This window comes from Anguilla anguilla, chromosome 6 (genome assembly GCF_013347855.1).
Source record: "Anguilla anguilla isolate fAngAng1 chromosome 6, fAngAng1.pri, whole genome shotgun sequence".
NCBI classification, from domain to species: domain Eukaryota; kingdom Metazoa; phylum Chordata; class Actinopteri; order Anguilliformes; family Anguillidae; genus Anguilla; species Anguilla anguilla.
In genome coordinates, this window is record NC_049206.1 from 14,779,814 (window position 1) to 14,800,926 (window position 21,113).

At 44.8% G+C, this 21,113-nt stretch overlaps 3 protein-coding genes across 15 annotated transcripts in view; 2 read left to right on the top strand and 1 right to left on the bottom strand.

Annotated features, from left to right (window-relative positions):
• The window catches only part of smg7 (SMG7 nonsense mediated mRNA decay factor), a 28,106-nt gene extending 19,406 nt beyond the window's left edge, over nt 1-8,700 (top strand). For 4 of the 9 annotated variants that reach the window (XM_035421928.1, XM_035421930.1, XM_035421925.1 and 1 more), the window contains exons 18-23: nt 2,331-2,480; nt 4,926-5,003; nt 5,309-5,462; nt 5,859-6,029; nt 6,217-6,368; nt 7,014-8,700. In XM_035421928.1, coding sequence (XP_035277819.1) covers nt 2,331-2,480; nt 4,926-5,003; nt 5,309-5,462; nt 5,859-6,029; nt 6,217-6,368; nt 7,014-7,124 — 816 coding nt within the window. In that variant the 3' untranslated portion in view covers nt 7,125-8,700. The remainder of the gene's footprint in view (nt 1-2,330; nt 2,481-4,925; nt 5,004-5,308; nt 5,463-5,858; nt 6,030-6,216; nt 6,369-7,013) is intronic. The other 5 variants (XM_035421929.1, XM_035421926.1, XM_035421934.1 and 2 more) reach the window with 4 other exon arrangements.
• Nucleotides 8,701-10,454: 1,754 nt separating this feature from the next.
• tmem69 (transmembrane protein 69) lies at nt 10,455-13,120 on the top strand. Of its 4 annotated transcripts, none has more exons than XM_035423197.1 (4): nt 10,455-10,576; nt 10,784-10,836; nt 11,250-12,041; nt 12,304-13,120. In XM_035423197.1, the coding sequence occupies exons 2-3, from the start codon at nt 10,792-10,794 to the stop codon at nt 12,006-12,008; spliced, it is 804 nt and encodes a 267-aa protein (XP_035279088.1). In that variant the 5' UTR covers nt 10,455-10,576; nt 10,784-10,791; the 3' UTR covers nt 12,009-12,041; nt 12,304-13,120. The 4 variants fall into 4 exon arrangements, 3 of the variants coding, with proteins under 3 accessions (XP_035279088.1, XP_035279089.1, XP_035279087.1); XR_004765826.1 differs by having other exon boundaries at nt 10,463-10,836; nt 12,304-12,352; nt 12,651-13,120; XM_035423198.1 differs by having other exon boundaries at nt 10,463-10,576; nt 11,347-12,041.
• Nucleotides 12,632-21,113, bottom strand: ipp (intracisternal A particle-promoted polypeptide). Of its 2 annotated transcripts, none has more exons than XM_035423194.1 (10): nt 20,832-21,113; nt 19,698-20,095; nt 19,385-19,596; nt 18,762-18,981; nt 18,277-18,432; nt 17,199-17,366; nt 16,465-16,602; nt 15,885-16,007; nt 15,321-15,541; nt 12,632-14,351 (listed from the first exon to the last, which is right to left on the bottom strand). In XM_035423194.1, the coding sequence occupies exons 2-10, from the start codon at nt 20,029-20,031 to the stop codon at nt 14,127-14,129; spliced, it is 1,797 nt and encodes a 598-aa protein (XP_035279085.1). In that variant the 5' UTR covers nt 20,032-20,095; nt 20,832-21,113; the 3' UTR covers nt 12,632-14,126. The 2 variants fall into 2 exon arrangements, with proteins under 2 accessions (XP_035279085.1, XP_035279086.1); XM_035423195.1 differs by lacking the exon at nt 20,832-21,113 and adding an exon at nt 20,644-20,824.

The following is a 21,113-nucleotide window of genomic DNA, read 5'->3' on the forward strand; positions in this document are numbered from 1 at the left end:
TGAGTTCATACGAGTTAGTTGGACTTTGTGTACACTGAATTTGTTTTGTTAGTACATCATTATTTACTGTACATAATGAATTAGAAGGAAATTAGACGGATCTTACTCATTTAAATTTGGAACCCCCATTCCTAGTATATAGATCAACAGACACCACGTATAAATGCGGTAACTGAAGAAACTGCGTGATTTTAAATAGAAGTGATAGCCTATTTTTCGCGAAATGGCCTGCTTTGTGATGTGACGGCTGTTGAACTGAGAACAAGCTGGGTTTTTCAGCAGAGCTTTCTAAGGAGCTCCTGCCTTCTGCACTGTTGTGTCAAAAGGCCAGCAGCAGCGAACCAGAGGAAGAAAACCTCACGCCTTTAAATGGAATGAACAGAATGGTGTAATTAGTGATTCAGAGCTCCGAGATCAGCGAGGAAAACCTGCTGGTGTGGGGACGGCAGGACAGTTACTGCTCAGGAATCTTGTTCCCCAAGTTCACATAGACGTGTGATACACTCCACTTCAATCTGGAGTTTGACGTGCACTTCCGATGGGAATGCTTTCTCCTGGCCTTTAGTTACAGCTACTACAGCTGTTTTTATGATGTCATATGGCCAGTCAGTCACATCAAGTTTTATGAGGTGTGGGATAGTCCACACCAAAAAAGTGAAAGAAAATCTACTAATTTTGTGTCAAGATTTTTAGTCAAGTCTTATAAAGGGCTTACATACTTATGAGTGGGGATGCCCTGTCTTCACATAGTGAATATAACAAACTAGTGCCAAATGGTACTGATGTCTGGAAGAGTGCTCAAAGTTTTGTCTGATTTTTGTATTAAGCATGTGAGCGCTCTGCTGTAGTGAACTACTTCAGAGGACATTGATTTCTTCAAGACTGAATGCACAATCACCAGTTGTGTTCGGGAAAAAATTTACCTTCAATGCTTATTAGAGGCATTAATATTGATAATACAGCAGAAATGTATGTTCTTGTTTTTTTAATAATCATAAACATGTTTTCTCAGTATCCCCTGGTATAGTAAGTATTCATTTCATTTTAGAAGGTTGCATACTGCAGAAATGTAAGAGCTGCATATAACATGGGAGTCCTTTATGTTTGTCAGGGGTAAGCCCTGCCCGTTGAGTAAGTGAATCATATTGGTGTGGGGTACATTCATGTTCTCACATTTGCAGCCCCGGTTCTTCATAGTGGGTAGCGCATGCAGCTGTGTTTTTTTTCCTACTTGAGAATAATACAGGAACCAGTAAATCCCTTTATCCAGAACATGAAAATATTGTTGGCCTATAGGGTTGGGCCGATGTAAAAATTTTCAAACCGGTTTGATATTAAGCCAAATACTGGACCGGACCGGTAATACCGAATATTACCACTAGGCGTCAGGCCAATTTTGATCCGGGCTGCAAAAATGATCCGGGTGACACAATGACATTCTAAAACAGCTGTTATACCCATTGTGAAGTAGTTAACGTTTTGTTACAGCCTTCGTTGCTATGCCAACTCTGCCAGCCTTGATACATTCTGTTGCCATAAAGATTCTAAAACGACTCAGCAATTTCTCTGGTTTAACAGGTTATTTTCCAGCCTGAAATGCAATCGTATTAGTAAATTGTTACATATGTCATCTAACTTGCAAGTAGTTGGCTATCTCCCTGGATATAAATTAAATGTTTTGAACAGAAAATAATAATAATAAATGCGATTTTATCCACGGAAATGGCTATACAAAAAGGCAAAATAAATGTCGTGGTCTACTGAAATTTGATCTCCTTGTTGCTGCCACTAAATTGTCCGACACTAGTGGCTCCATTTATAAACAAACATAATATTATGTTAATCATGTTGTCATATTGCCTATTACTAATGCAATACAAGTTGGATTTAGCGCCGTCGGCACTGGTTGCTGATGTAGGCTACGTTTTAATTTGCCAGAACGTCTCATAATGACAAATCCCGGTTCAGTCGGTTCGCATGAAATCAAACTGGTTCATGCCCCTACACCGGACCGGACCCGCAAAACCGGAAACCGACCCAACCCTAATGGCCTATCTAAACCACTGCTTTGGAATAATGCAGAAATCAATAAAATGCTACTATATCAAGACCACAAAATGAGAATACTGTAGAAATTGGTAACCCTTGTGTCTAGATCCACCTCTAAGTGCAGAAATTGATAAAGGTTGAGTAGGCGTGCATCAGTTTTAATCGGTCCTAAGACGCCTATCCTTCCGCCTGACCCTCCCTCCTTTACTGGCTGATCTTTCTTTCTTCTCTCCCTTTTCTCCTTTCTGCTTTCTTTTCCCTTTCATCTCTTGTCTCACTAGGACAACAAGAGCTCCCCTCTCCTGCCTCCCGCCTTGTTAAAAAGTCTAGCAGACTTTGAGGAGGAGGAAGAGCTGGCCTTTGCTAAGCCTCATGATTTCTACCAGGCCCTGGCCAGCCCTCTTAGCTCTGCTCCTGGACCAAACATGTTTGTATGTAGTCCTCTGTCTTTACCTTCCTGACCTTCATCACACTCTGCCTCTCGTTCCACGCCCGCCGCGTGTTCTCGCGACCTCACCCCGTGACCGCCGCTTGGACCACGGTCAACTGTGTAAAGACTGTGGTCTCTGAGGAGGGGGGCGGGGTTTGACCCTGTAATCTGTGCTTAGATGCGCCATAAATGGTCACATGCGTTTAATTGGAGTGCTTCAGGCATTTGAATTCTAGCAAATCGCCTCCTAGTGCATCCCATTGGTGTAAAGCAGGCCTGGGCTTGCCCAATCCTATTCCGGGAGGTCTGCCATTCTGTATGTTTTCAGTCCAGCCCTAACAAAGCACACGTCATTCTACAGCTAGGTATTTCTTTGATCTGCTAATTAGGAGAACCAAGCGTGCCGAATTAGGGTTGAAATGAAAACCCAACAGGACGGTAGATCTCCGGGAACATGATTGGGCAGCCCTGGTGTAAAGCTTCAGTGGAGTACACTTGAAATGTCTTGGTAGCCTTGTCATAATCTGAATTGCACAATAAAGTATCCAGAGTGTACTTGCAAAATTTTTGATCTATTATTAGTCTTGCCTATCAAATTTAGTTTTGCTCAAAGCATAGATTTTTACGTGACATCGATCAGTGATTTTGGTGTGTATATGGGGGCGTATCTCAGATTGAATCTTTTACCTGTGTTTTATGCCTAGAATTCTTTTTAAATCGTACCTTTCTGGGAGATGGTTGGAATTCAAATGCCGCCGGGTCACTTTGCTTCCACATCAACCCCAGTAATTACATGGGCACAAACAGACAACCAGTTGATTACTGATGGTCTATGTTCATGCTGTATGGTGTATGCATACAGGAAAGTGGTGTATGCTGGTAAAGGTGTATATGAGAGAGAGTACCAAATCACAATGTGTGCCAATCACTGTATGGTGGCAGATGTGTATGAGAGTGCAGAATGGTGTATGAGAGTGCAGAATGGTGGCATGTGCAAGGTTCTCCCTAAATAATACAACAGTGCTCCCCTCTGTTCTCTTGCTTGCGCCACTGTGTAATGAATTTGGTAGTCCGTGTCGCCTGTACCGCTCTACCTACAGTTAGGCGAGAGACAGTGACGGGTGTCTAATCAGAAGAGTAACTGTCACCGCTTTTTAAGGGGGGGGGGGGGAAGCCCTCCGTTTCCTTTGGTACGGAACTTTAAGTTCGGCACACACAGTTTGGCGAACCAAACAATTACAGTCTTGCTTTAATGCACTTGCAGAACTTTTTTTGCTGGGGAATTTAAATTAAAAACTTCCCTCCGATGATTTGGTGCATATGTGCTTATGCATAATGAACGGAAACCAATTTTATATTTCGTATTTTGTTCTTTTCTGCTGTGCCCAAAATGTACCAAACCGTGAAGTCAAATCCGGTAGGCTACATACCAAACTAAGATTTTTTGTGTACCGTTACATCCCTACTGTTGCGATGGATTGGCGACCTGACTTGGGGATATTTCTGCCTCTCGCCCACTGCATGCTGGGATAGGCTGTAGCCCCCCCCACCCTCCCTGCGACCCTGACTAGGAATAAACAGTTTAAGAAAATGGATGGGTGGATGGGTTCCTACTAGGCATCCATTAAGACCATTCTAGACGTGTCATATTTCATAATATTTCTTCAACTAGTTTTTAAAAGGTTATAAATTGTCATAAACCTCGAAGTGACAAGATTAATCTTTAACTTTTATGAATACATTTATATTTGTCGTCTTTTTTATCATCTGTTATTTAAGATTCCTTTGATCACTAGCTTAAATGTCATGAAGTCTGGTTCTTCATCCTCATTGTCTGAAAGCTTTTTCTGTATGTTTTGTTAATGCCCCAGAATGCGGGAAAATGGAATATAAATGGGGTGGTATGAAAATGGAAAAGCTACACCGGTTCCCCCTCCATAAACACCCCCTCTTGCCCACGGGTCTGCTTTGCAGACAAGAGGCCTGAACAGCACTCTGCTAAAAATAATAATAATAATAATTCTGAGGAGAACCCTGCATGTGTATGTGGGAAAGTACTATATGGTGGTATGTGTATATAGAAAAGCACTGTGTTTTGGCATATGTAAATATATGTTTCCTTATGGGAAGAATTGCATCACTGTGATGCCCACCTATCACTTCCTTTGGCAGTAGTGTAATTCTTCGTTGCTGCTCTTTCTGCTGTGGAACAAGTGAATTCTGTTGTTGACGGCAGCTTTCTCCCAACCTTTTACGTTTTGTATTCGATATCGGGTGTTGCATCTGGATCATATTTGATCAAATTTAAACCCAAAACAAAAACCGGCAGTCGTCCAATTCAGATGTATGGTTTCAGCACTACACAGAGGCATAGCAGCAAATAAGGCAACCACTGATTTATTACCATTATTATTTCTGAATAATAATTGGTCTTTCTCTTCTGTAGTTGCCAAACCAGTCAAGACTGGAAAGAGCCCCTGAGCAGACGTCCTCTCTCCTGCCACTGTCTGGATTTCCCCTTCAGGTTAGCTGGGAAGGTCATATGTCAGTTAGGAAAGGTCATAGGTCACTTGGGAAGGTCATAGATGATGCCGATTGGGAGGTCGCAGGTCAGTAGGAACGGTCACAGTCATGGTGCGCATCACAGTGGAAATGCGTGAAGACCAGTCGTTTGGTTCAGTTGATAGGGTGTCTTTCCTATCCAATAAAAAAGCAGTTTGATCTTGTTCCTGAGCAACTCCTATCTCATTTGTTACAGATAAGCTTTATCACTTGATGTCTTCGTTTGAAGGTCTTTAATGGGATTTTATTTTCTTGTCGTTAAAACAGGAGAACTATCAAAACAACAGCATTTTTAGTGAAGCTTACGGCAAAAATATGACCCCTAACCCCAAGCCTGATGTTCCTCTGGGGCACCAAGAGCCATCCCTCTACTCTCTGTTTGAGGGAACTCCGTGGTCCCCTTCTCTTCCGGCCAGCTCAGGTACCCCTCACCTCTGCACTATCTCAAGTCCAGCTTTCAGCATCACACATTCATCTCTTAAACTTAGCAAAGGAATACAATGGGGGATGAATAGCCACTTGGTTATTGACTGCTGTGTTAATGGCTGCTGTGAATCTTACTGCGGTTTTGTGAGATTTCTTTACTTTGTTTGTTTAACCGTTTACTAGTAACTCCCAAAGTCTAGGAGCAAAGATTATTTGAAATGCCTACCAGCGACATTGTTGTGAATGGAAAACATTCCGACAGGAGCAGCTTAGAGCGACACTGGTCGTATGTAACTTGCCGTAATGGCGGATTGCCGTCGCTAGCGCTAGGAACTCTCTGACGGGCCAGTGGACGCGCCTCGTTTCTGATTTGTGGGTTCTTCTTTGACAGACCACTCCACGCCGGCCAGCCAGTCCCCTCATTCCTCCAACCCCAGCAGCCTGCCCTCGTCTCCGCCCACACACAACCACAGCTCCATCCCCTTCTCCACTTTCGGCCCCATCGGCACCCCTGACAGCCGCGAGCGCCGCATAGCTGACCGCTGGAAAGTGGAGAAGAATGGTAAACTTCCCCCTCTCGCTGCGTTTAACTTAAAACAGGCTGATGGACCTCATTTTCTTTCAGTGTAATGATAACGACAGCTAAACCGTAAGAACGTCAGTTGCGTCCAGTCCTAACTTGATAGCCCCAGCTGTACGCGTGAAGTTCTGTGGATTTGGTGAGTGACAGTTTGGTTGTGTTTTGTCAGCAGCGATGTGTGGGTTTGGGTTGGACTACTTGCCTGCTGCCTCCTCAGCCGCTGAGACGAGCTGGCACCAAGGCAGCAATCCCAGCAACACGTGGGCAGCGCAGGAATCGCCCATGGAGGACTCTTCTACTGTACTCCTGGACAGCCTGAAGGTACTGCCGTAACTCGACATAACACCTGCTCCTCTAACCTCGACTCTTCACCATTAAAACCTCTCCTCTAACCTCAACTCTTCACCATTAAAACATCCTCTAACCTCAACTCCTCACCATTAAAACCTCTCCTCTAACCTCAACTCCTCACCATTAAAACATCCTCTAACCTCAACTCTTCACCATTAAAACCTCTCCTCTAACCTCAACTCCTCACCATTAAAACATCCTCTAACCTCAACTCCTCACCATTAAAACTTCTCCTCTAACCTCAACTCTTCACCATTAAAACATCCTCTAACCTCAACTCCTCACCATTAAAACCTCTCCTCTAACCTCAACTCCTCACCATTAAAACATCCTCTAACCTCAACTCCTCACCATTAAAACATCCTCTAACCTCAACTCCTCACCATTAAAACATCCTCTAACCTCAACTCCTCGCCATTAAAACCTCTCCCTTAACCTTCAATCAGTCAATCAGACTTTATTTGTATAGCACTTTCCATTAACCCTGTCTCCTCACCAGTAAACCACCCGCTCTTCTAACTCTCCCTCTAATTGTAACGCATGTTCCACTCACCCCTCCTCTGTAATTGCTGTGGGGTTGCCGGGGTGACCGTGCGCCTGTGGTTCCCCCTGCAGTCGATCTGGTCGAGCTCCATGATGCAGCCGGGCCCGTCGGCGCTGGAGCAGCTCCTCATGCAGCAGCAGAAGCAGCAGAGGGGCCACGGCCCCATGAACCCGCCGCACTGAGGGCTCCGAGACGCCCGTGGAAACCTACCTGTGAGATCCACCTACTCCGCCCGCGCGCGGGTGCCTGGGGAAAGGCCGAACACCAGGGTGTGGCGCGAGCCCCTCCCCTCTCTGCGCCTCCACGGCGACGAGAGCGCGCTTGCGCACCGCTGCTGTGCACGAAGCGGCCGCCGAGCAGCTTACCCGACTTTTACAGCCTCCACGCTTTGTGACCTCCTCCGGAGGGTGGAGACGCAAACCCCGCCCGCCCCCACACCCACCACCCGACTACCCCCACCAACCACCTCCGCTCACCCTCTCTGTGTGGACACCGTAGCCTCTGCACCGCAGAGCCGTGGGGTTTGGAAGACCGGTCGTGTTGGGGAGCGAGTGGCTGCTCTGGTTAAAGTCATTTTGTCTTTTTTCCCCTCCCCTCAGAGGAAGGCTCGTTTTAGCTGAGTAAGGAAAGGGGCGCGTTAACGACGGCGACGATGACGACGTCACCGCGCTCTGGCGGGATCCTGTCTCTTTTCCGGGATAGGCCGGCGACGTGAACGTGGAGCGAGAGGACGTTGCCGGCGTGACGGCAGGCGTGCGGTTGGGCGTCGTGGAAGCGAAGGCCTTTTGGAGACCGCTTTTTTCGCGAGCGCGGTGAAACGGCGCGTTTTTCCCGCCCGTTGAGGACGGAAACGTTCGACAAGTTCTCTGCAACGTCCGCTTGAGAGAATCAGATGGAGGGGGAGAGGATATAGATTTAGGACTTAGTATCAATAACTGCAGTAGAGATTGCAATTATTAAAATACTGTATTTTGTGATTTGTTCTGTAGCAGTTGTAGCTTTATGAAATCTTGGGTAACTATGTACACTAGTTTACTGCTGAAGGGGGATGTTTATATTGCTGTATCCCCCGTTTTCCCTTCCCCCATTCTTCCTGGCTTTCTTTCAGTACATATTTTACTCTAGCTTACCTGCATAAAGAGTTTATTTTGTTCATGTTCTGCCTTTTAATGGTTTTAAGCAGCTTTAGGTGGCTCTCTGTGCCTGGTCAGTGTTTTTTTTTTTTTTTATTATTATTTTTTTTTTAAAATGATTACTATCATGGTTGGCACTGTCTTTAAATAACATGCAAGCAAACGGGTCCAGCAGAGCTGCTGGTTCAGCACTATGGGGCACAAGCCGAGAGAGAGACTGCTTACAGGAGAAGGCAGAGATCAGGAGAGCACCTCACAGCCACCATACAACTCCACAGTGTCCTTCAGCGATATACTCTAATTCACCATGCTCCCAGCTCTTACTGGCCTGTAAGATAACCGCTGTCTTTATACATGCACTTGCATATACACATGAACTTAAACACACAATACATATGGATGCATATAGACACACAGACGTGTACATATGAATACACACACTGACACACGTGCATACGCACACAGAAATATGAGCACTCACACGGGTTATTTTTTTACAGTTTGGGCAGCAAAGGAGGCCTTTTGAGTACACGGAAAGACTGAATATGACACTTGTATGAGGGAAAGCGTGTTTCTTTTTATTTTCATGTAGAGAATATTTTATTAAAGAACTTTAAGTGACGTGTCTGCTGTGTGATTGTGCATTTCTTGTTGCATTGAAATATGTATTTAAAAATTTGAAAAAAAGGAAAAAATAAGTTGGGCTGGATGCTGGGGCACATGGAACTAAAAGCTTTGGAAACGCTTTAGTTCTTTAAACCTGAAGGTATGTTGTGTGCCTGTTTTGGCTTGTTTTTCTGTTTTATGTCTTTTCAGTGAAAGGGGTTTTGAGATTTAAAGGTTGCATTGTCATGGATTGAGCAGTCAGAGCATAAATTACTGAGGTGAGGTTTATCAGTGCTCATGGGATTATTAATTATACCATTAAGAGCTGACAGGTTAATTTCCTCTGTATTAATACGCAGGATGTACATAAGAACATAAAAGCTAAAACTGAGTGTTCAGATCCTTTGCCAAACCAGCTAGAGTTTGTCAGATTCTCATTTCACTCTCAGTAGAATCCATGAGAAAAGACAAAATTGCTGCTCTCAGCTTGGGGAATCCGGACAGTTATTTGGAGAACTCACACCTCTAACATTCCATAGTCCTGTGCTGCACTGCCCCTAAAGGGAAATGGCAAATTTCGTGGCACTCAGCAAGCCAACCACTAGCCAGAAGTGTGCTAACCATACTAACTGTGTCCCAGCTCCAGTTCAGCTTCACAGAGAGAATCACTTCAGAGCACTGCATGAAAGTATGGTGTTCAAAATGCTTACTTTAATAGGGGGGGGGGGGGGGGGGGGGGGGGGGGGGGGGGGCTGTCCTGGTACTCATGTGAGAGGATGTATATTGGGTCAGGGGGGCATCAACAGAAATTTGTTTGTGTTCAAAGCTTTTGTGTTTTGTCCTTCTGTAGACATTCTTCAGCTATTGCTGGAATCAGCAGCTATGCCTTTAATAAAGTAAACCATGTTCTCCCTAAATGTGCTGTGGTTTGGTTCTTTAATAAAGTAAACCATGTTCTCTCTAATGTTGCTGTGGTTTGAATCTTTATTTGCCTTTCACTTGGCAGTAATATTGCTAGTACTAACCTGCTAGTAACAATACTGCCAGCCAAAGCCAACTCTAAATTGTAGTGGATCAGATTAATATATTGAATAGGTTGCACAAAACATTGGCAATACAGAATACTTCAAGAACTGACAAACGTAGTTTATGATAAATTAAGAAGACAAATTGCCAGCAGCAGAAGATTCACAAAGCACATCTTGGCAGAGAATACCCAACTTCAACCTTTAGTGCAACGGGGAAAAAATCTTTTCTGGAAGCACCACAAAAAAACGTACGTTTCCTAGCCAGTCAAATAAATACATACAAACTGTGTAAAAATGTTTGTGGCACTAAGAAAATCCTGTAACAAAAGGGCCATTCCACCTCAAATCAGAGGATGCTGTTTTTCCGAACCATCCATAGGAATTAACTTGAACAATTGGTTTTAGGTTGGATTCAAAATGGCAGCCATATTTTGGATATCAGTATCTCAGGAAATAATTTATATTACGTTGTTTTGCAGTTAATCTGTGTAAATGTCATTATCCTTATGCAATTCCTTCATAGTGAAAAAATAATTACATTTAATTTCTCAATATAATGCTTGTTCAACTTCATATTGAATAAAATCTAGATTTTTGACACCGATATTCAATATTGACTGATTATTCAACGTAATCCGCAATATCTGTCTTTATTATCCATCATATACTATTTATTTATTCGTGGGAATTATTTCTGATTTTGTTTAGTTCAACTGGAACTACTGTATTCGAATTCCAATGTTCATACGGACATGCTAACGGTTACACAATTGAAACGCTCTAGCGTGTTAGCTAGCAGTAGCTGACCTTCTAGCTAGCTAGTTAGCTAGTTGGATTTATGTGTGAAACCTGATAAACAGTAAACAGGTATTAAAGGTGTAATACTCCTGGTTAGGTTTTCTAATTTGTTTTGTATCGTTTCGTATTACTAATCGTTTGTAGCATGTACCGCGATGTCTCGATAACTTAGTTGGGTGCACTCGACATAACTTAGACTAGCGTAAAGATTCTATTATATAATAGGTAGCTGTCGTTATAAAGCGTTCAATTTGTTCTCTTATTGTTTTGTCTCAGTTCTAATAATGTTCCTGGCTGTAATGAAAAGGCACATCTTAAATACTTGCACGGTAAGCCACTTACCAGCCGTCTTAGGCTTGTACCAGCCCATCTTACACGCGTCTGTTGTACTGTTTGTTGAATTTGTCACATATTTAACACGTGTCAGCCAGATTTGTTATGACATTGTTCGCAGCTTTTACTTTTTTTTTTTTTTTTTTACTTCATTACTACTTCATTGTTACGTAAATTGCATGTAGTGGTATAGAACGAAGAACTCAGGGTTTCGATAGAGTACCCTCTGACCATTTCCGACGGAATGTTTCTATCCTGTAAAGCCATACAAATGTATCAAATATCCCACTATTCTAGAAAAGCCAGGGAAGATGATAAAATATAGCCGTAGTTTTTATTCTTGGAATCTCACCAAAAAGCTATGGAAAATAAAGTGTGATTTGAATGGCAACCCTATCTTGGTTTCTAGGGTCAATCGTGGCAGTCTGTGCAGCAGATGTCCAGAAGGTCGTCCTGCCGTGCCCAGCTGGGTTGCCTGACCAGCGTGAGTAATTCTGTCCCTATAGGCTGCTCCCGGCTGCTCCGCGGGATGCCCAGCAGCTGCTCCTGGCTGCTCAGTGGTAGACCGAGTGCTGACCGTGTGGCGAGACTCCAGCCCCTCCACCTCTCCCCGGCCTCACCCCACCAGCGGCAGCGGCGGCAGGCCGAAGAGCCGCCTCCGCGGGAGCTGGACCTGCTGCGCTACGACATGAGGGACTTGTGGAAGGGGCCCAAGCCTGCGCTGTACCTGGGCTTCTCCGGCCTCCTCCCCTTTGTGGCCCCGCCTCTGGCCATGGCCGTGACCGAGCTGTACTTCCCGGATTTGGCGTATGCCCAGGTGGCTTACGGGGCCTCCATACTGTCCTTCCTGGGCGGGGCGCGCTGGGGGTTTGCGCTCCCTGATGGCAGCCCGGCCAAGCCCGACTGGCTGAACCTGGCCAATAGCGTGGTGCCCTCGTTGATGGCCTGGGTGGCTCTGCTGTTCCGGGACAGCATCACGGAGGCGGCTGTCATGGTGCTGATGGGGCTGGGCGTCTCCCTGCACTACGACCTGGCTCTGCTGCCCACCTACCCCAGCTGGTTCAAAGCCCTACGGGCCATCCTCACGCTTGTGGCCACCTTCTCCTTAGTGTCTACCCTGATTCTGAAGGGGGTCTACCCCGAGAAGAAGCTCAGCTTTGGAGACTGAATGGTCATGCATATGGCAGCAAGAGGCCACAAGGTAAACCAAACTGAGACTTACGATGTTTCTGTCGGTTATAAATGCACTTAATTTGCAAACTTGCGTTAACAAGGTGTCTCGCTTGTGTTGATGCTGTGAATATGACCTCACCTCTGACACCATTGACGCAGTCCATTAATTCAACTGTACAACAAAAAGAATCAGTAAAATAATGCGAAAAAGAAAAACAGAAACTACTACTCCTGTGTCAACATTGATGTTTATTCAATAGTCCTTGTTTTTTTTTTTTTTTTAAACTCAGATACCTGGAAATTTTCTACTCCTGGAATCCCATACTGAATGGAATTTTGGTAGGGCAAGCAATTGTGATAAAACTGCACCAGTCTGCTCCACTGATGCACTTTGAGTTGTGATACCAAATCGTGTTACTTTCATTTTCCTGCCTGCTTATATATTGACTAAGGCGTTCAGTGCTTAGCTAATGTTTTTTCCAACTCGAATAGTCCATGTTGGGCTTGCTCATGACAGTGCAAGCATAGGTTTAATAAGTGCTGCTCACTACAAAAGCTTCACATATGATTTTGAAAATGACCATGAAGGGCCCTTCAGGACCTCTTTTATTCAGGATGTTTTTTTTTTTTTTCACAGACTGCCTCTGCTGTAGCACACTCATTTTGAAGTTGGCACACCTGTACCGGCCAGAGGCACAGACACCCGTACAGACTGCCTCTACTGTAGCACACTTGGCTCTGAGGCCCACACACCTGGACGAGAGACATTATGAAACACAGCTTCACTACTGGAGGCTTAAAAAAGTGCTGGTGACTAGCTTTAGCTGTCCGAGTGGCTAATGTCCGATCTGTGCATTGTACACCTTGGCTCCCTAGCAGCAGGTGTTTCTGATCACTTAAATTCACACATTTACAAGCAAATTAAAAACAGTGAAAGAAAATGTACTCCTTTCCCAACAATCTGTAACAGAGGCATTATCACTTGACGAAACGTAAAGGCTGTGCGTACCAGTAAAGAGGTATTCAGTAAACCCATGAAAAGTCATATGGATTGTCTAGTAAACACATGAAATTCTTGAAATGTGAATTAAAACACAAATGTCACCATCTCTGTAGCTACAGTGATACTTGAAATTGCCACACACTGAAAAATGAAAACGTAGAATTTGCAGCAAAACAGGTTAGCTTTTCACTCACGTAGATAAGCGAGCGTTAATTTACACACACAAAAAAAAAAAAAACATTTTCACAGGAGAAAGAGGGTGGACTCTTGACACAGATGGGTGCTGCAGCTCAGAACACTGCACGCTAGTATTCTGTGTTCAGCTGGTATTAATGAGATTCGACCACAGAATCTGGAAAACTTTTCTCTCTGCCGTCAAGTTTTGGTTTGGGATTCACGCCTGCAAAACCTGAAATGAAAATACCTTTTTAAAATGTCCTTCCTTTAACAATTTATAATAGTATTCCTTATACCTTATAAATCATTACAATTTAATGACCGTTAGAAGTTAACCCACTACCGAGATGGTTATCAACATCCCCACCTCACCCCATATGCTTTGTTTATTAGCATGCTGTGCACTGCGAGAGCATTATATTATGGATGCCTGTTTTTTTTTTTTGATGGCATAAGCTTCCTGCACATAAGTAACAGAATGCACTTAAAAGTTTACTCTTACAAATGTGTAAAAGAAAGACACTATATATATGAAACACAATTATTATCTATGAAAAGAACTCTGAAAAAGACTGCTCTGCTAGCATATTAACTTGTGCTAGATAGAATGGAACAGTGCTGTTTGTTTCCATTATGAAAACACTCCTGATTCTGTCCCATGCAGTCCATGTTACTCCTCAGAAAGAGTATCCAGCACGTTGAGTCTTTGCCTAATGAATTCTCCCACTCTGTCCTATGCCATCCGTGTGCTATGCACCAGAAGGCGCTCACGCTTTAGCAAAGGAGAATGCCGGGAATATCGCCTTGGAAACGGAACTGTTTGGCCATGTCATAATCAGTGAGCCCGGGGGGGGTGATGGGTAGGGGTTTGCGGATGCTGGGGGTGTGGCCATGGACAGGGGGAGGGAGGAATGCCGTTTTTAGTTCCTGTCCTCAGAGCACGGCCACTCCCCCGTCACAGCGGCTGGTGATCATGTTCCCGATCTCCGTCCAGGTGTCCAGGTGTGGGTCGTAGATCTCCACCGAGTCCACCGTCACCGGGGCGGAGAAGTCCCGGCTGGAGGCACGTCCCCCCACCGCGTACAGCAGGCCATTAACGGCAGACACCGACACCCCTGCGCGCGGCACGCTCATCGGGGCCACTTCCACCCACTTCTCCTGTAGAGACAGACATGGTTAGCACCACCCATTTCCCCTGTAAAGAGATACACTGTTAGCACCACCCATTTCCCCTGTAAAGAGATACCCTGCATCACCCATTTTCCCTGAAAGAGATACACTGTTAGCACCACCCATTTCCCCTGTAAAGAGATACACTGTTAGCACCACCCATTTCCCCTGTAAAGAGATACCCTGCATCACCCATTTTCCCTGAAAGAGATACACTGTTAGCACCACCCATTTCCCCTGTAAAGAGATACACTGTTAGCACCATCCATTTCCCCTGTAAAGAGATACCTTGCACCACCCATTTCCTCTGTAAAGAGATACACTGTTAGCACCACCCATTTCCCCTGTAAAGAGATACACTGTTAGCACCACCCATTTCCCCTGTAAAGAGATACACTGTTAGCACCACCCATTTCCCCTGTAAAGAGATACCCTGCATCACCCATTTCCCCTGTAAAGAGATACCCTGCATCACCCATTTTTCCTGTACAGAGATGCACTGCTAGCACCACCCATTTTCCCAGTTGAAAGGCAAGACGATAGCAAGACATGACTACACCACCCACTTCTCTTATAGAGATGGACAGACAGGAAAAAACCCATGGCCAACTCCATCCATTTATCCAGTATAGAGAAAGCAAGACAGACATGGCCTACCCCACTGCTCTGATAGAAAGTGAAACAGAAAGGCTGATGCACTGAGCATCATCGGTGATGTAGATCAGTAGTCCTAGAATAATCATAACTGATTCTGGGAACTACTGAAGGGATATATGGTTATTCAGTCTTCAGAGGCTTTTTATTATTAAAATCTAGGGGCAAAGCTCCCCCTGTGAAACCTTTATTACTTCCTGAAAACAGATTTTAGTCCTGATACCAAAATGTTATTTGTTTGGGATATTAAATACATTTATTTGACGCTTGCGCAATGTTCTTGAGGTGCCTGTAGGACCTCACCTCTTCGGGACAGTACTTCTCCACTGTCTCCAGGGAACCCAAAGCCTCGTTCCAGCCCCCCACCGCGTAGACGCAGTTGTTGAGGCAGGCCACGCCCACGTAGGCCCGGCGCGTTACCATGACGGGCAGGGCACTCCAGCGGCGGGAGATGGGATCGTACACCTCGGCGGAACGCAGCTCAACGCCCTCGTCGCTGATCCCTCCGATCACATAGATAAACCCTGAGACGTACGTGGGCGTTAACTGCAGTATATCAAACTGAGTCACAACGGTTACCTACACCAGTTTGGGCCAACAGGCTTCTCCATGGACACTGCATTGATTTAGACCCTATGAGGGTTCAAGTTTATTGGGAATACTTAAAAATAAAATGAAATAGAGCTATCATGACGGGGAAGGAGTTGTGTGGTGACAGCATGAACAATGTGGAAGACACCACGGCCTATGATGGCATAAAACAATGGCAATCTATAACGGAATACATCTTTATCTTCTATAAACCCAGTTTGCGAGTGTGTGCAGTGTATGTTGTTCAGGTTTTTTAATACGAGTCCATTTGTTTACCCTGTAGCTCACAGCAGCCAAAGTAGTAGCGTGGGACTGCCATGCTTCCGATAATCTCCCATTTATTCTCTGCCGGATCGTACCGTTCCATGGTCTTGCCGATCTCTGACCCAACCCAGCCTCCTGTAAACACGCACACACGCACAGTTACATCTCCCTGTTCTCCAATTCAATCTCCTATAAATACATGCAGTAACATCGTGTGTAGACATGCACAGGGGCAATAAAATTCAGTTTAAAAAATAAATTTAATTTACCATGAGAGCTGACAGACTTTTTTAAACTTTAACACAACAAAAATACAAACCAGGTTTGCTTTTGCTTTCACATGACCACAGTGGACAGACAGCTCAAAAGCCAACTGACCACAGCAGTAACAATAAGTACCAAACTCTGCATGTAGAGTATCAGAGAGAGCACACTGTCCACTGCACACCCCAGTGTGGACAGCATGTCACCTGGTGTGTAGAGGGACAGTGAGAGTGCATTGACCAGTGTGTAGAAGGGTAGCGTTTCCCAGTGTGTTGAGAGGAAAAAAGAGTGTTCCCCAGTGTGTAGTTGGGCAATTGGAGCGCATTACCCAGTGCGTAGAGGGCTCCATGGCAGGGGCAGACACCCACTCCGCAGCGTGGGAAGTTTAGCGAAGCCACGGCTGCCCACTGCTTGGTCACGGGGTCGTAACGCTCAGTGCAATCGAATATCATGGAGTCCTTCTCCCCTGAAAACCAAGGTCACAGTATTACATCAAAGCACACGGTTAGGACAAATAAATGTATGTGCCCGCATCAATGTGCCATTACTTTTTAAGTCACAAAAGAAGTGTATTAATACCAGGGGACCATTTCCGCTGAAGCTCACTACCTCCAGGGGTTATTGTAAGACTGAAAAGCACATTTCCCCAATGAAGTCCATTCAAAACTTTGAGTTTACCCAGGCAAAATTATACTGTTTTGGACAGTATTTAAAAATGTATTTTCAACAAACTAATTACTCTCCAGGGACTCACACAGAAGGCGATTGATTTCTTTCATTCCCATTCATCCCTTCACATATAGGTACCCCGTATGCATGCTCTGGTGCCAAAAGCCCCACAGTCAAACATGGCAGCCTCCATGAACAGGCTACATGCGCCAATGAGCAGCTCCCATAGGAATCCATGGAGCCGGTAAGCGGAAGCTGTCTCCAGTGCTTGTATATCTCAATGAGTAATACCTGATCCCTTCCAAGCACAGAAGCGCATGCCACATGCACAGGAATTCACTCACGTGAACATGCATTCAAACTGTTAGCATATGCTAACACACAGGCACACACCTCCGACTACGTAGATCATCCCCTCTAGCACGGCCACGCCCAGTCCGCTGCGGGCTTGGTGCAGGGAGGAGACGGTGGTCCAGTACTGGCTGAAGGAGTCGAAGCGCTCCACGCAGCTCAGAGCGCGGCTGTCGCTCCAACGCCCCCCCTGCAGCCGGGTGTAGCCCCCTGTTACAGAGACAGAGACCAGTGCAGCTGCTCCCATTGAAACAGACCAATCGCATCTGCTCAACACTGACAAAATGTTGATAGGTTCCAGTTCCTGGTTAGACACTGACATTTGGACCTAGGTAGGTACTCGAGTCAAACTGCTTCAGTAAACCTCCAGCTATTTAAACTGACATATAAAATTTGGGTTAGTAGACTGTCCTCAATAAGTAAATCTGATCATGATAAGATTTGCCAGCTATGAGCAGTGTGATAAATTGATGTGAGGTTTTAGCTTTTGTATATTACATTTTTTATATACTGACAAAGAGGCTTGAAGTCAGTGTTTGATCTTAATGAGACCACTGTATTTCACTGCTGTTTTACTTATGGATATACTATACCACCACTTTATATTCTAGGGTAGTGGGCACTCACTTACATATAATAGCTGTATGCTGCCCTCTTTCGGTTTCTCTTGGCACTGCAATAAAACTACCATGTCTCTTCCTGAGGACACAAAAACGTTTATCCCGGTGGTCTCCAACCCTGGTCCTGGAGAGCTACAGGGTCTGCTGGTTTTCATAGTGACTCTGCACATGAATCAATTAGAGCAGTTGATTACACAGTTAACTCAACTCACCTGGTGTCTTGGGTCTCAACTGGGTGCTGTTTTTAAGGTGAAAACAAAAACCAGCAGACCCTGTAGCTCTCCAGGACCAGGGTTGGAGACCACTGGTCTATCCTTTGACCTTGTATGTCCCGAGTTAGTGCAGAACAGCACTTTTTGGTCATGTACCCTTACACATTACAGCACAGTGTTACTTACACTACAAAGACCTTCTGGAGTGAGTGGGAGTGAATACAGGTTATTTAGATGTAGAGATTTTTGAGTGAGTGATATGTGTGCCAATGAACAAAGCTTACTCACCTATTGCATACAGATATTTCCTTGCCTTTCGTCTAGGCCGGGTCTTTGCTGGCTGCAGCATACTGAAGATCTTGTTCTCTTTTGGGCACTTGCTGACCTCAGTGTACTCCTTCAACAAGGTCTGCAGTGCCACCCGCAGACTAAAATCAGAAATGCCTTGAGAAAAAGAGAACATACAGTACATTTCAAATTGCAGCAACTATACCGACTTCTTAAAATATTCTCACACATTTGATTCTTCTTAGGTCTCATAGTTTAATTAGTCAACTAAAGCTTCTTGAATGAACCTTAATAACTGAAGGAACACAGAAATACATGATTCAATCTCCAAGTTCAGTGCTTGCGGTACCACTGTACAGTGGATGTAATCAGCGTTCTGATGCTGAGTTCTGATTGGAGAGACAGAGTGGTCATTTCTGTTATAATGAGTTTTGATTGGAGATCAAAGTGGTCATGGAGTGGAGTGGGTCTGGCCAGTAGCATACCCTCGATGTACTTAAAGAGGCGCTGTGGAGAGAGCAAGGGGAAGCGCACAGGGTCCAGCACCTCCACCACATATTTCTTCCTCTTGGCCACATCCTGCAGCACCCAGTCCATAGCCGCGGTGAACACCTGGTACTCATCCTCAATCCTCAGCTCCTCACTCCTCAATAGCTTCACCAGCTGGTCCTTTGACAGGCCCATGAACTCTTCCGCCACACACACCTAAGAGAGAGAAAGGGTGAGAGTGAGTAAACATCTAACAAATAAAAAACATCTATAATTTTATTGAGAACATAAAAAAGTAATTAATAGAGCATATTAATATAGTAATTGTATTTAGTAGTTCATTTACTAGTTAATAAATGTTATGTTACTGTCATTTATGCTGTTGTTGTTGCGGCTTGTTTTTTTCATGTTTTTACTCTGGTTGATTTTTGTTACCACTACGCTTTGGCAATATGTACTTTTAAATATGTCATGCCAATAAAGCATTTGAATCTGAGAGAGAGAAATGTAAAATGGTGTAAAATCCATAGACAGTAGTAAAGAAAACCCCAGAGGTAGAGGGTTGACAGTATTTTGTGTGCAAGTATGCCAGTGTGCTGTGAACGCTCAGCATGCTCACCTCCAGGAAGTGGACATAGATGTAGTTCTCAGTGAACTCCAGCATGTCCATGCAGGCGATCTGCTCCAGGAACTGAAAGATACCCACACAGTTTGTTGGGTCCATCTGGGCCTTGAGAAACTCACAGCAGATGGTGACCACCTCGTTCAGCTGTAGCATGTCTGCAGCCACGATCAACTCCTGCACATTTTCAACAGTCACGTCGATCATGCCTGCGGGACAAAGACAGGCATGGTTCTCAGACAGTATCCCAGAGGCCACAGATATATTAGAATATCAGGAGGCACAACCATTACCACTTTAGTCACCTAACCTGTGTAAATAAACTCTAATAGAATCTGAAAGACTTCAGCCTCCACTCCCATGATCTCCACCTCCTCCTTGTTGACCTCGTTCATGCCCCCAGAGAAAAGTGCGGAGAAGTATGGGCTGCTGGCCGCAAGGACCAGCCTGTGTACGCGAAAGACACGGCCCCCGACACGCAGCTGCACGTCGCAGAAATCGGCGCGGAGCCGCATCTTGTTCATCTGCGCCAAAATGAGCCCGGCATAGCGATCAGAAGTGTAGTGCGCCTTCTCCGGAGACAGAGCCGCGGAGGCGGCGTCGCCTGGGGTGGGCGCTGTCTTTGGCTGGCCCACTGATGCCATGGTGGCTCAGTCTGCGTGACAGCGGCCAAGTTCTTATTCCCTCATGGCAGCACACCATCTAACACTGGGACAGAAAGAGCACAATATTTTTTGAACATTCAGTCCTTTAACTTGTAATTAGGAAAACATTTTCCTATGAATTGCATTTTAAGTTATAAACTTAAACTCACATTTTAAACGAATAAACTGCAAACTAAGTCAAAGTTAATCAGGTTGTTTGAAAAATGCTATTCATACCATGTCTTATTACCCAGAGTTGCTAGCGAGATACAGTAGCCTTTATCGGTTTTGGCTACACTGCTAGCTGGACAGAAGTAGGCTATTCAATGCAATAAATTAGCCACACTAGGAAAAATACATAGAACAAAAAGTTGCATTATATGTATATTTCCGATTGACAGTGGGTGAGATTACACAACTAACATCTGTACAAGGGGAAAACATTTTAGCAGCATTTCCTTGCTCTCTCGCAAGCTCATATAGGCGTGTCAACCTTCATTCACTGATGACTTTACAGTAAGCACAGCGAAAAATCGACAATCTAGTATGTGTGGACGCGATAGAAAACACGTCTCTACGAAAGTTAGGCATAAAGATCAGTGTGCGCAGCACCTGTTCTGAATTGATTCCATAGACTGTAGATTCCCCGGAATAATAACTGAAGAGCTCAAAAATAGCTAGCGGATCCATACGTCACCCAGTCTCGAACCTACCGCTTGGGTGCTAACAATTTACTAGCTATCTTCTGCTAGCTAGAGATACTGATCTACCCAAAAGTAGTAGATGCATTATTGAAATACCTTATCTGACAAGCCAGACATCCTTCAGAACTTACAGTATGGCTACATTCAAAAGGACAAAACAAAGGACGCGGTAGTCTTTCCGTTAACTAATTACATGAAAACATGCAGTTCCCACTTTGCTTCAGTCAAAGTGATGCAGCTGGATCAGGAAGAAACTTCCGTATTTCAATCGTTTCCTATCAGCTACCCGCCCTTGAGCGCCAGTAGGGAAAGCTAAAGGATATCAGAGAGCTGGCGTATAGCAACTGGAGCGAAGTACAGGAGAAGGGTCTGGTTGCG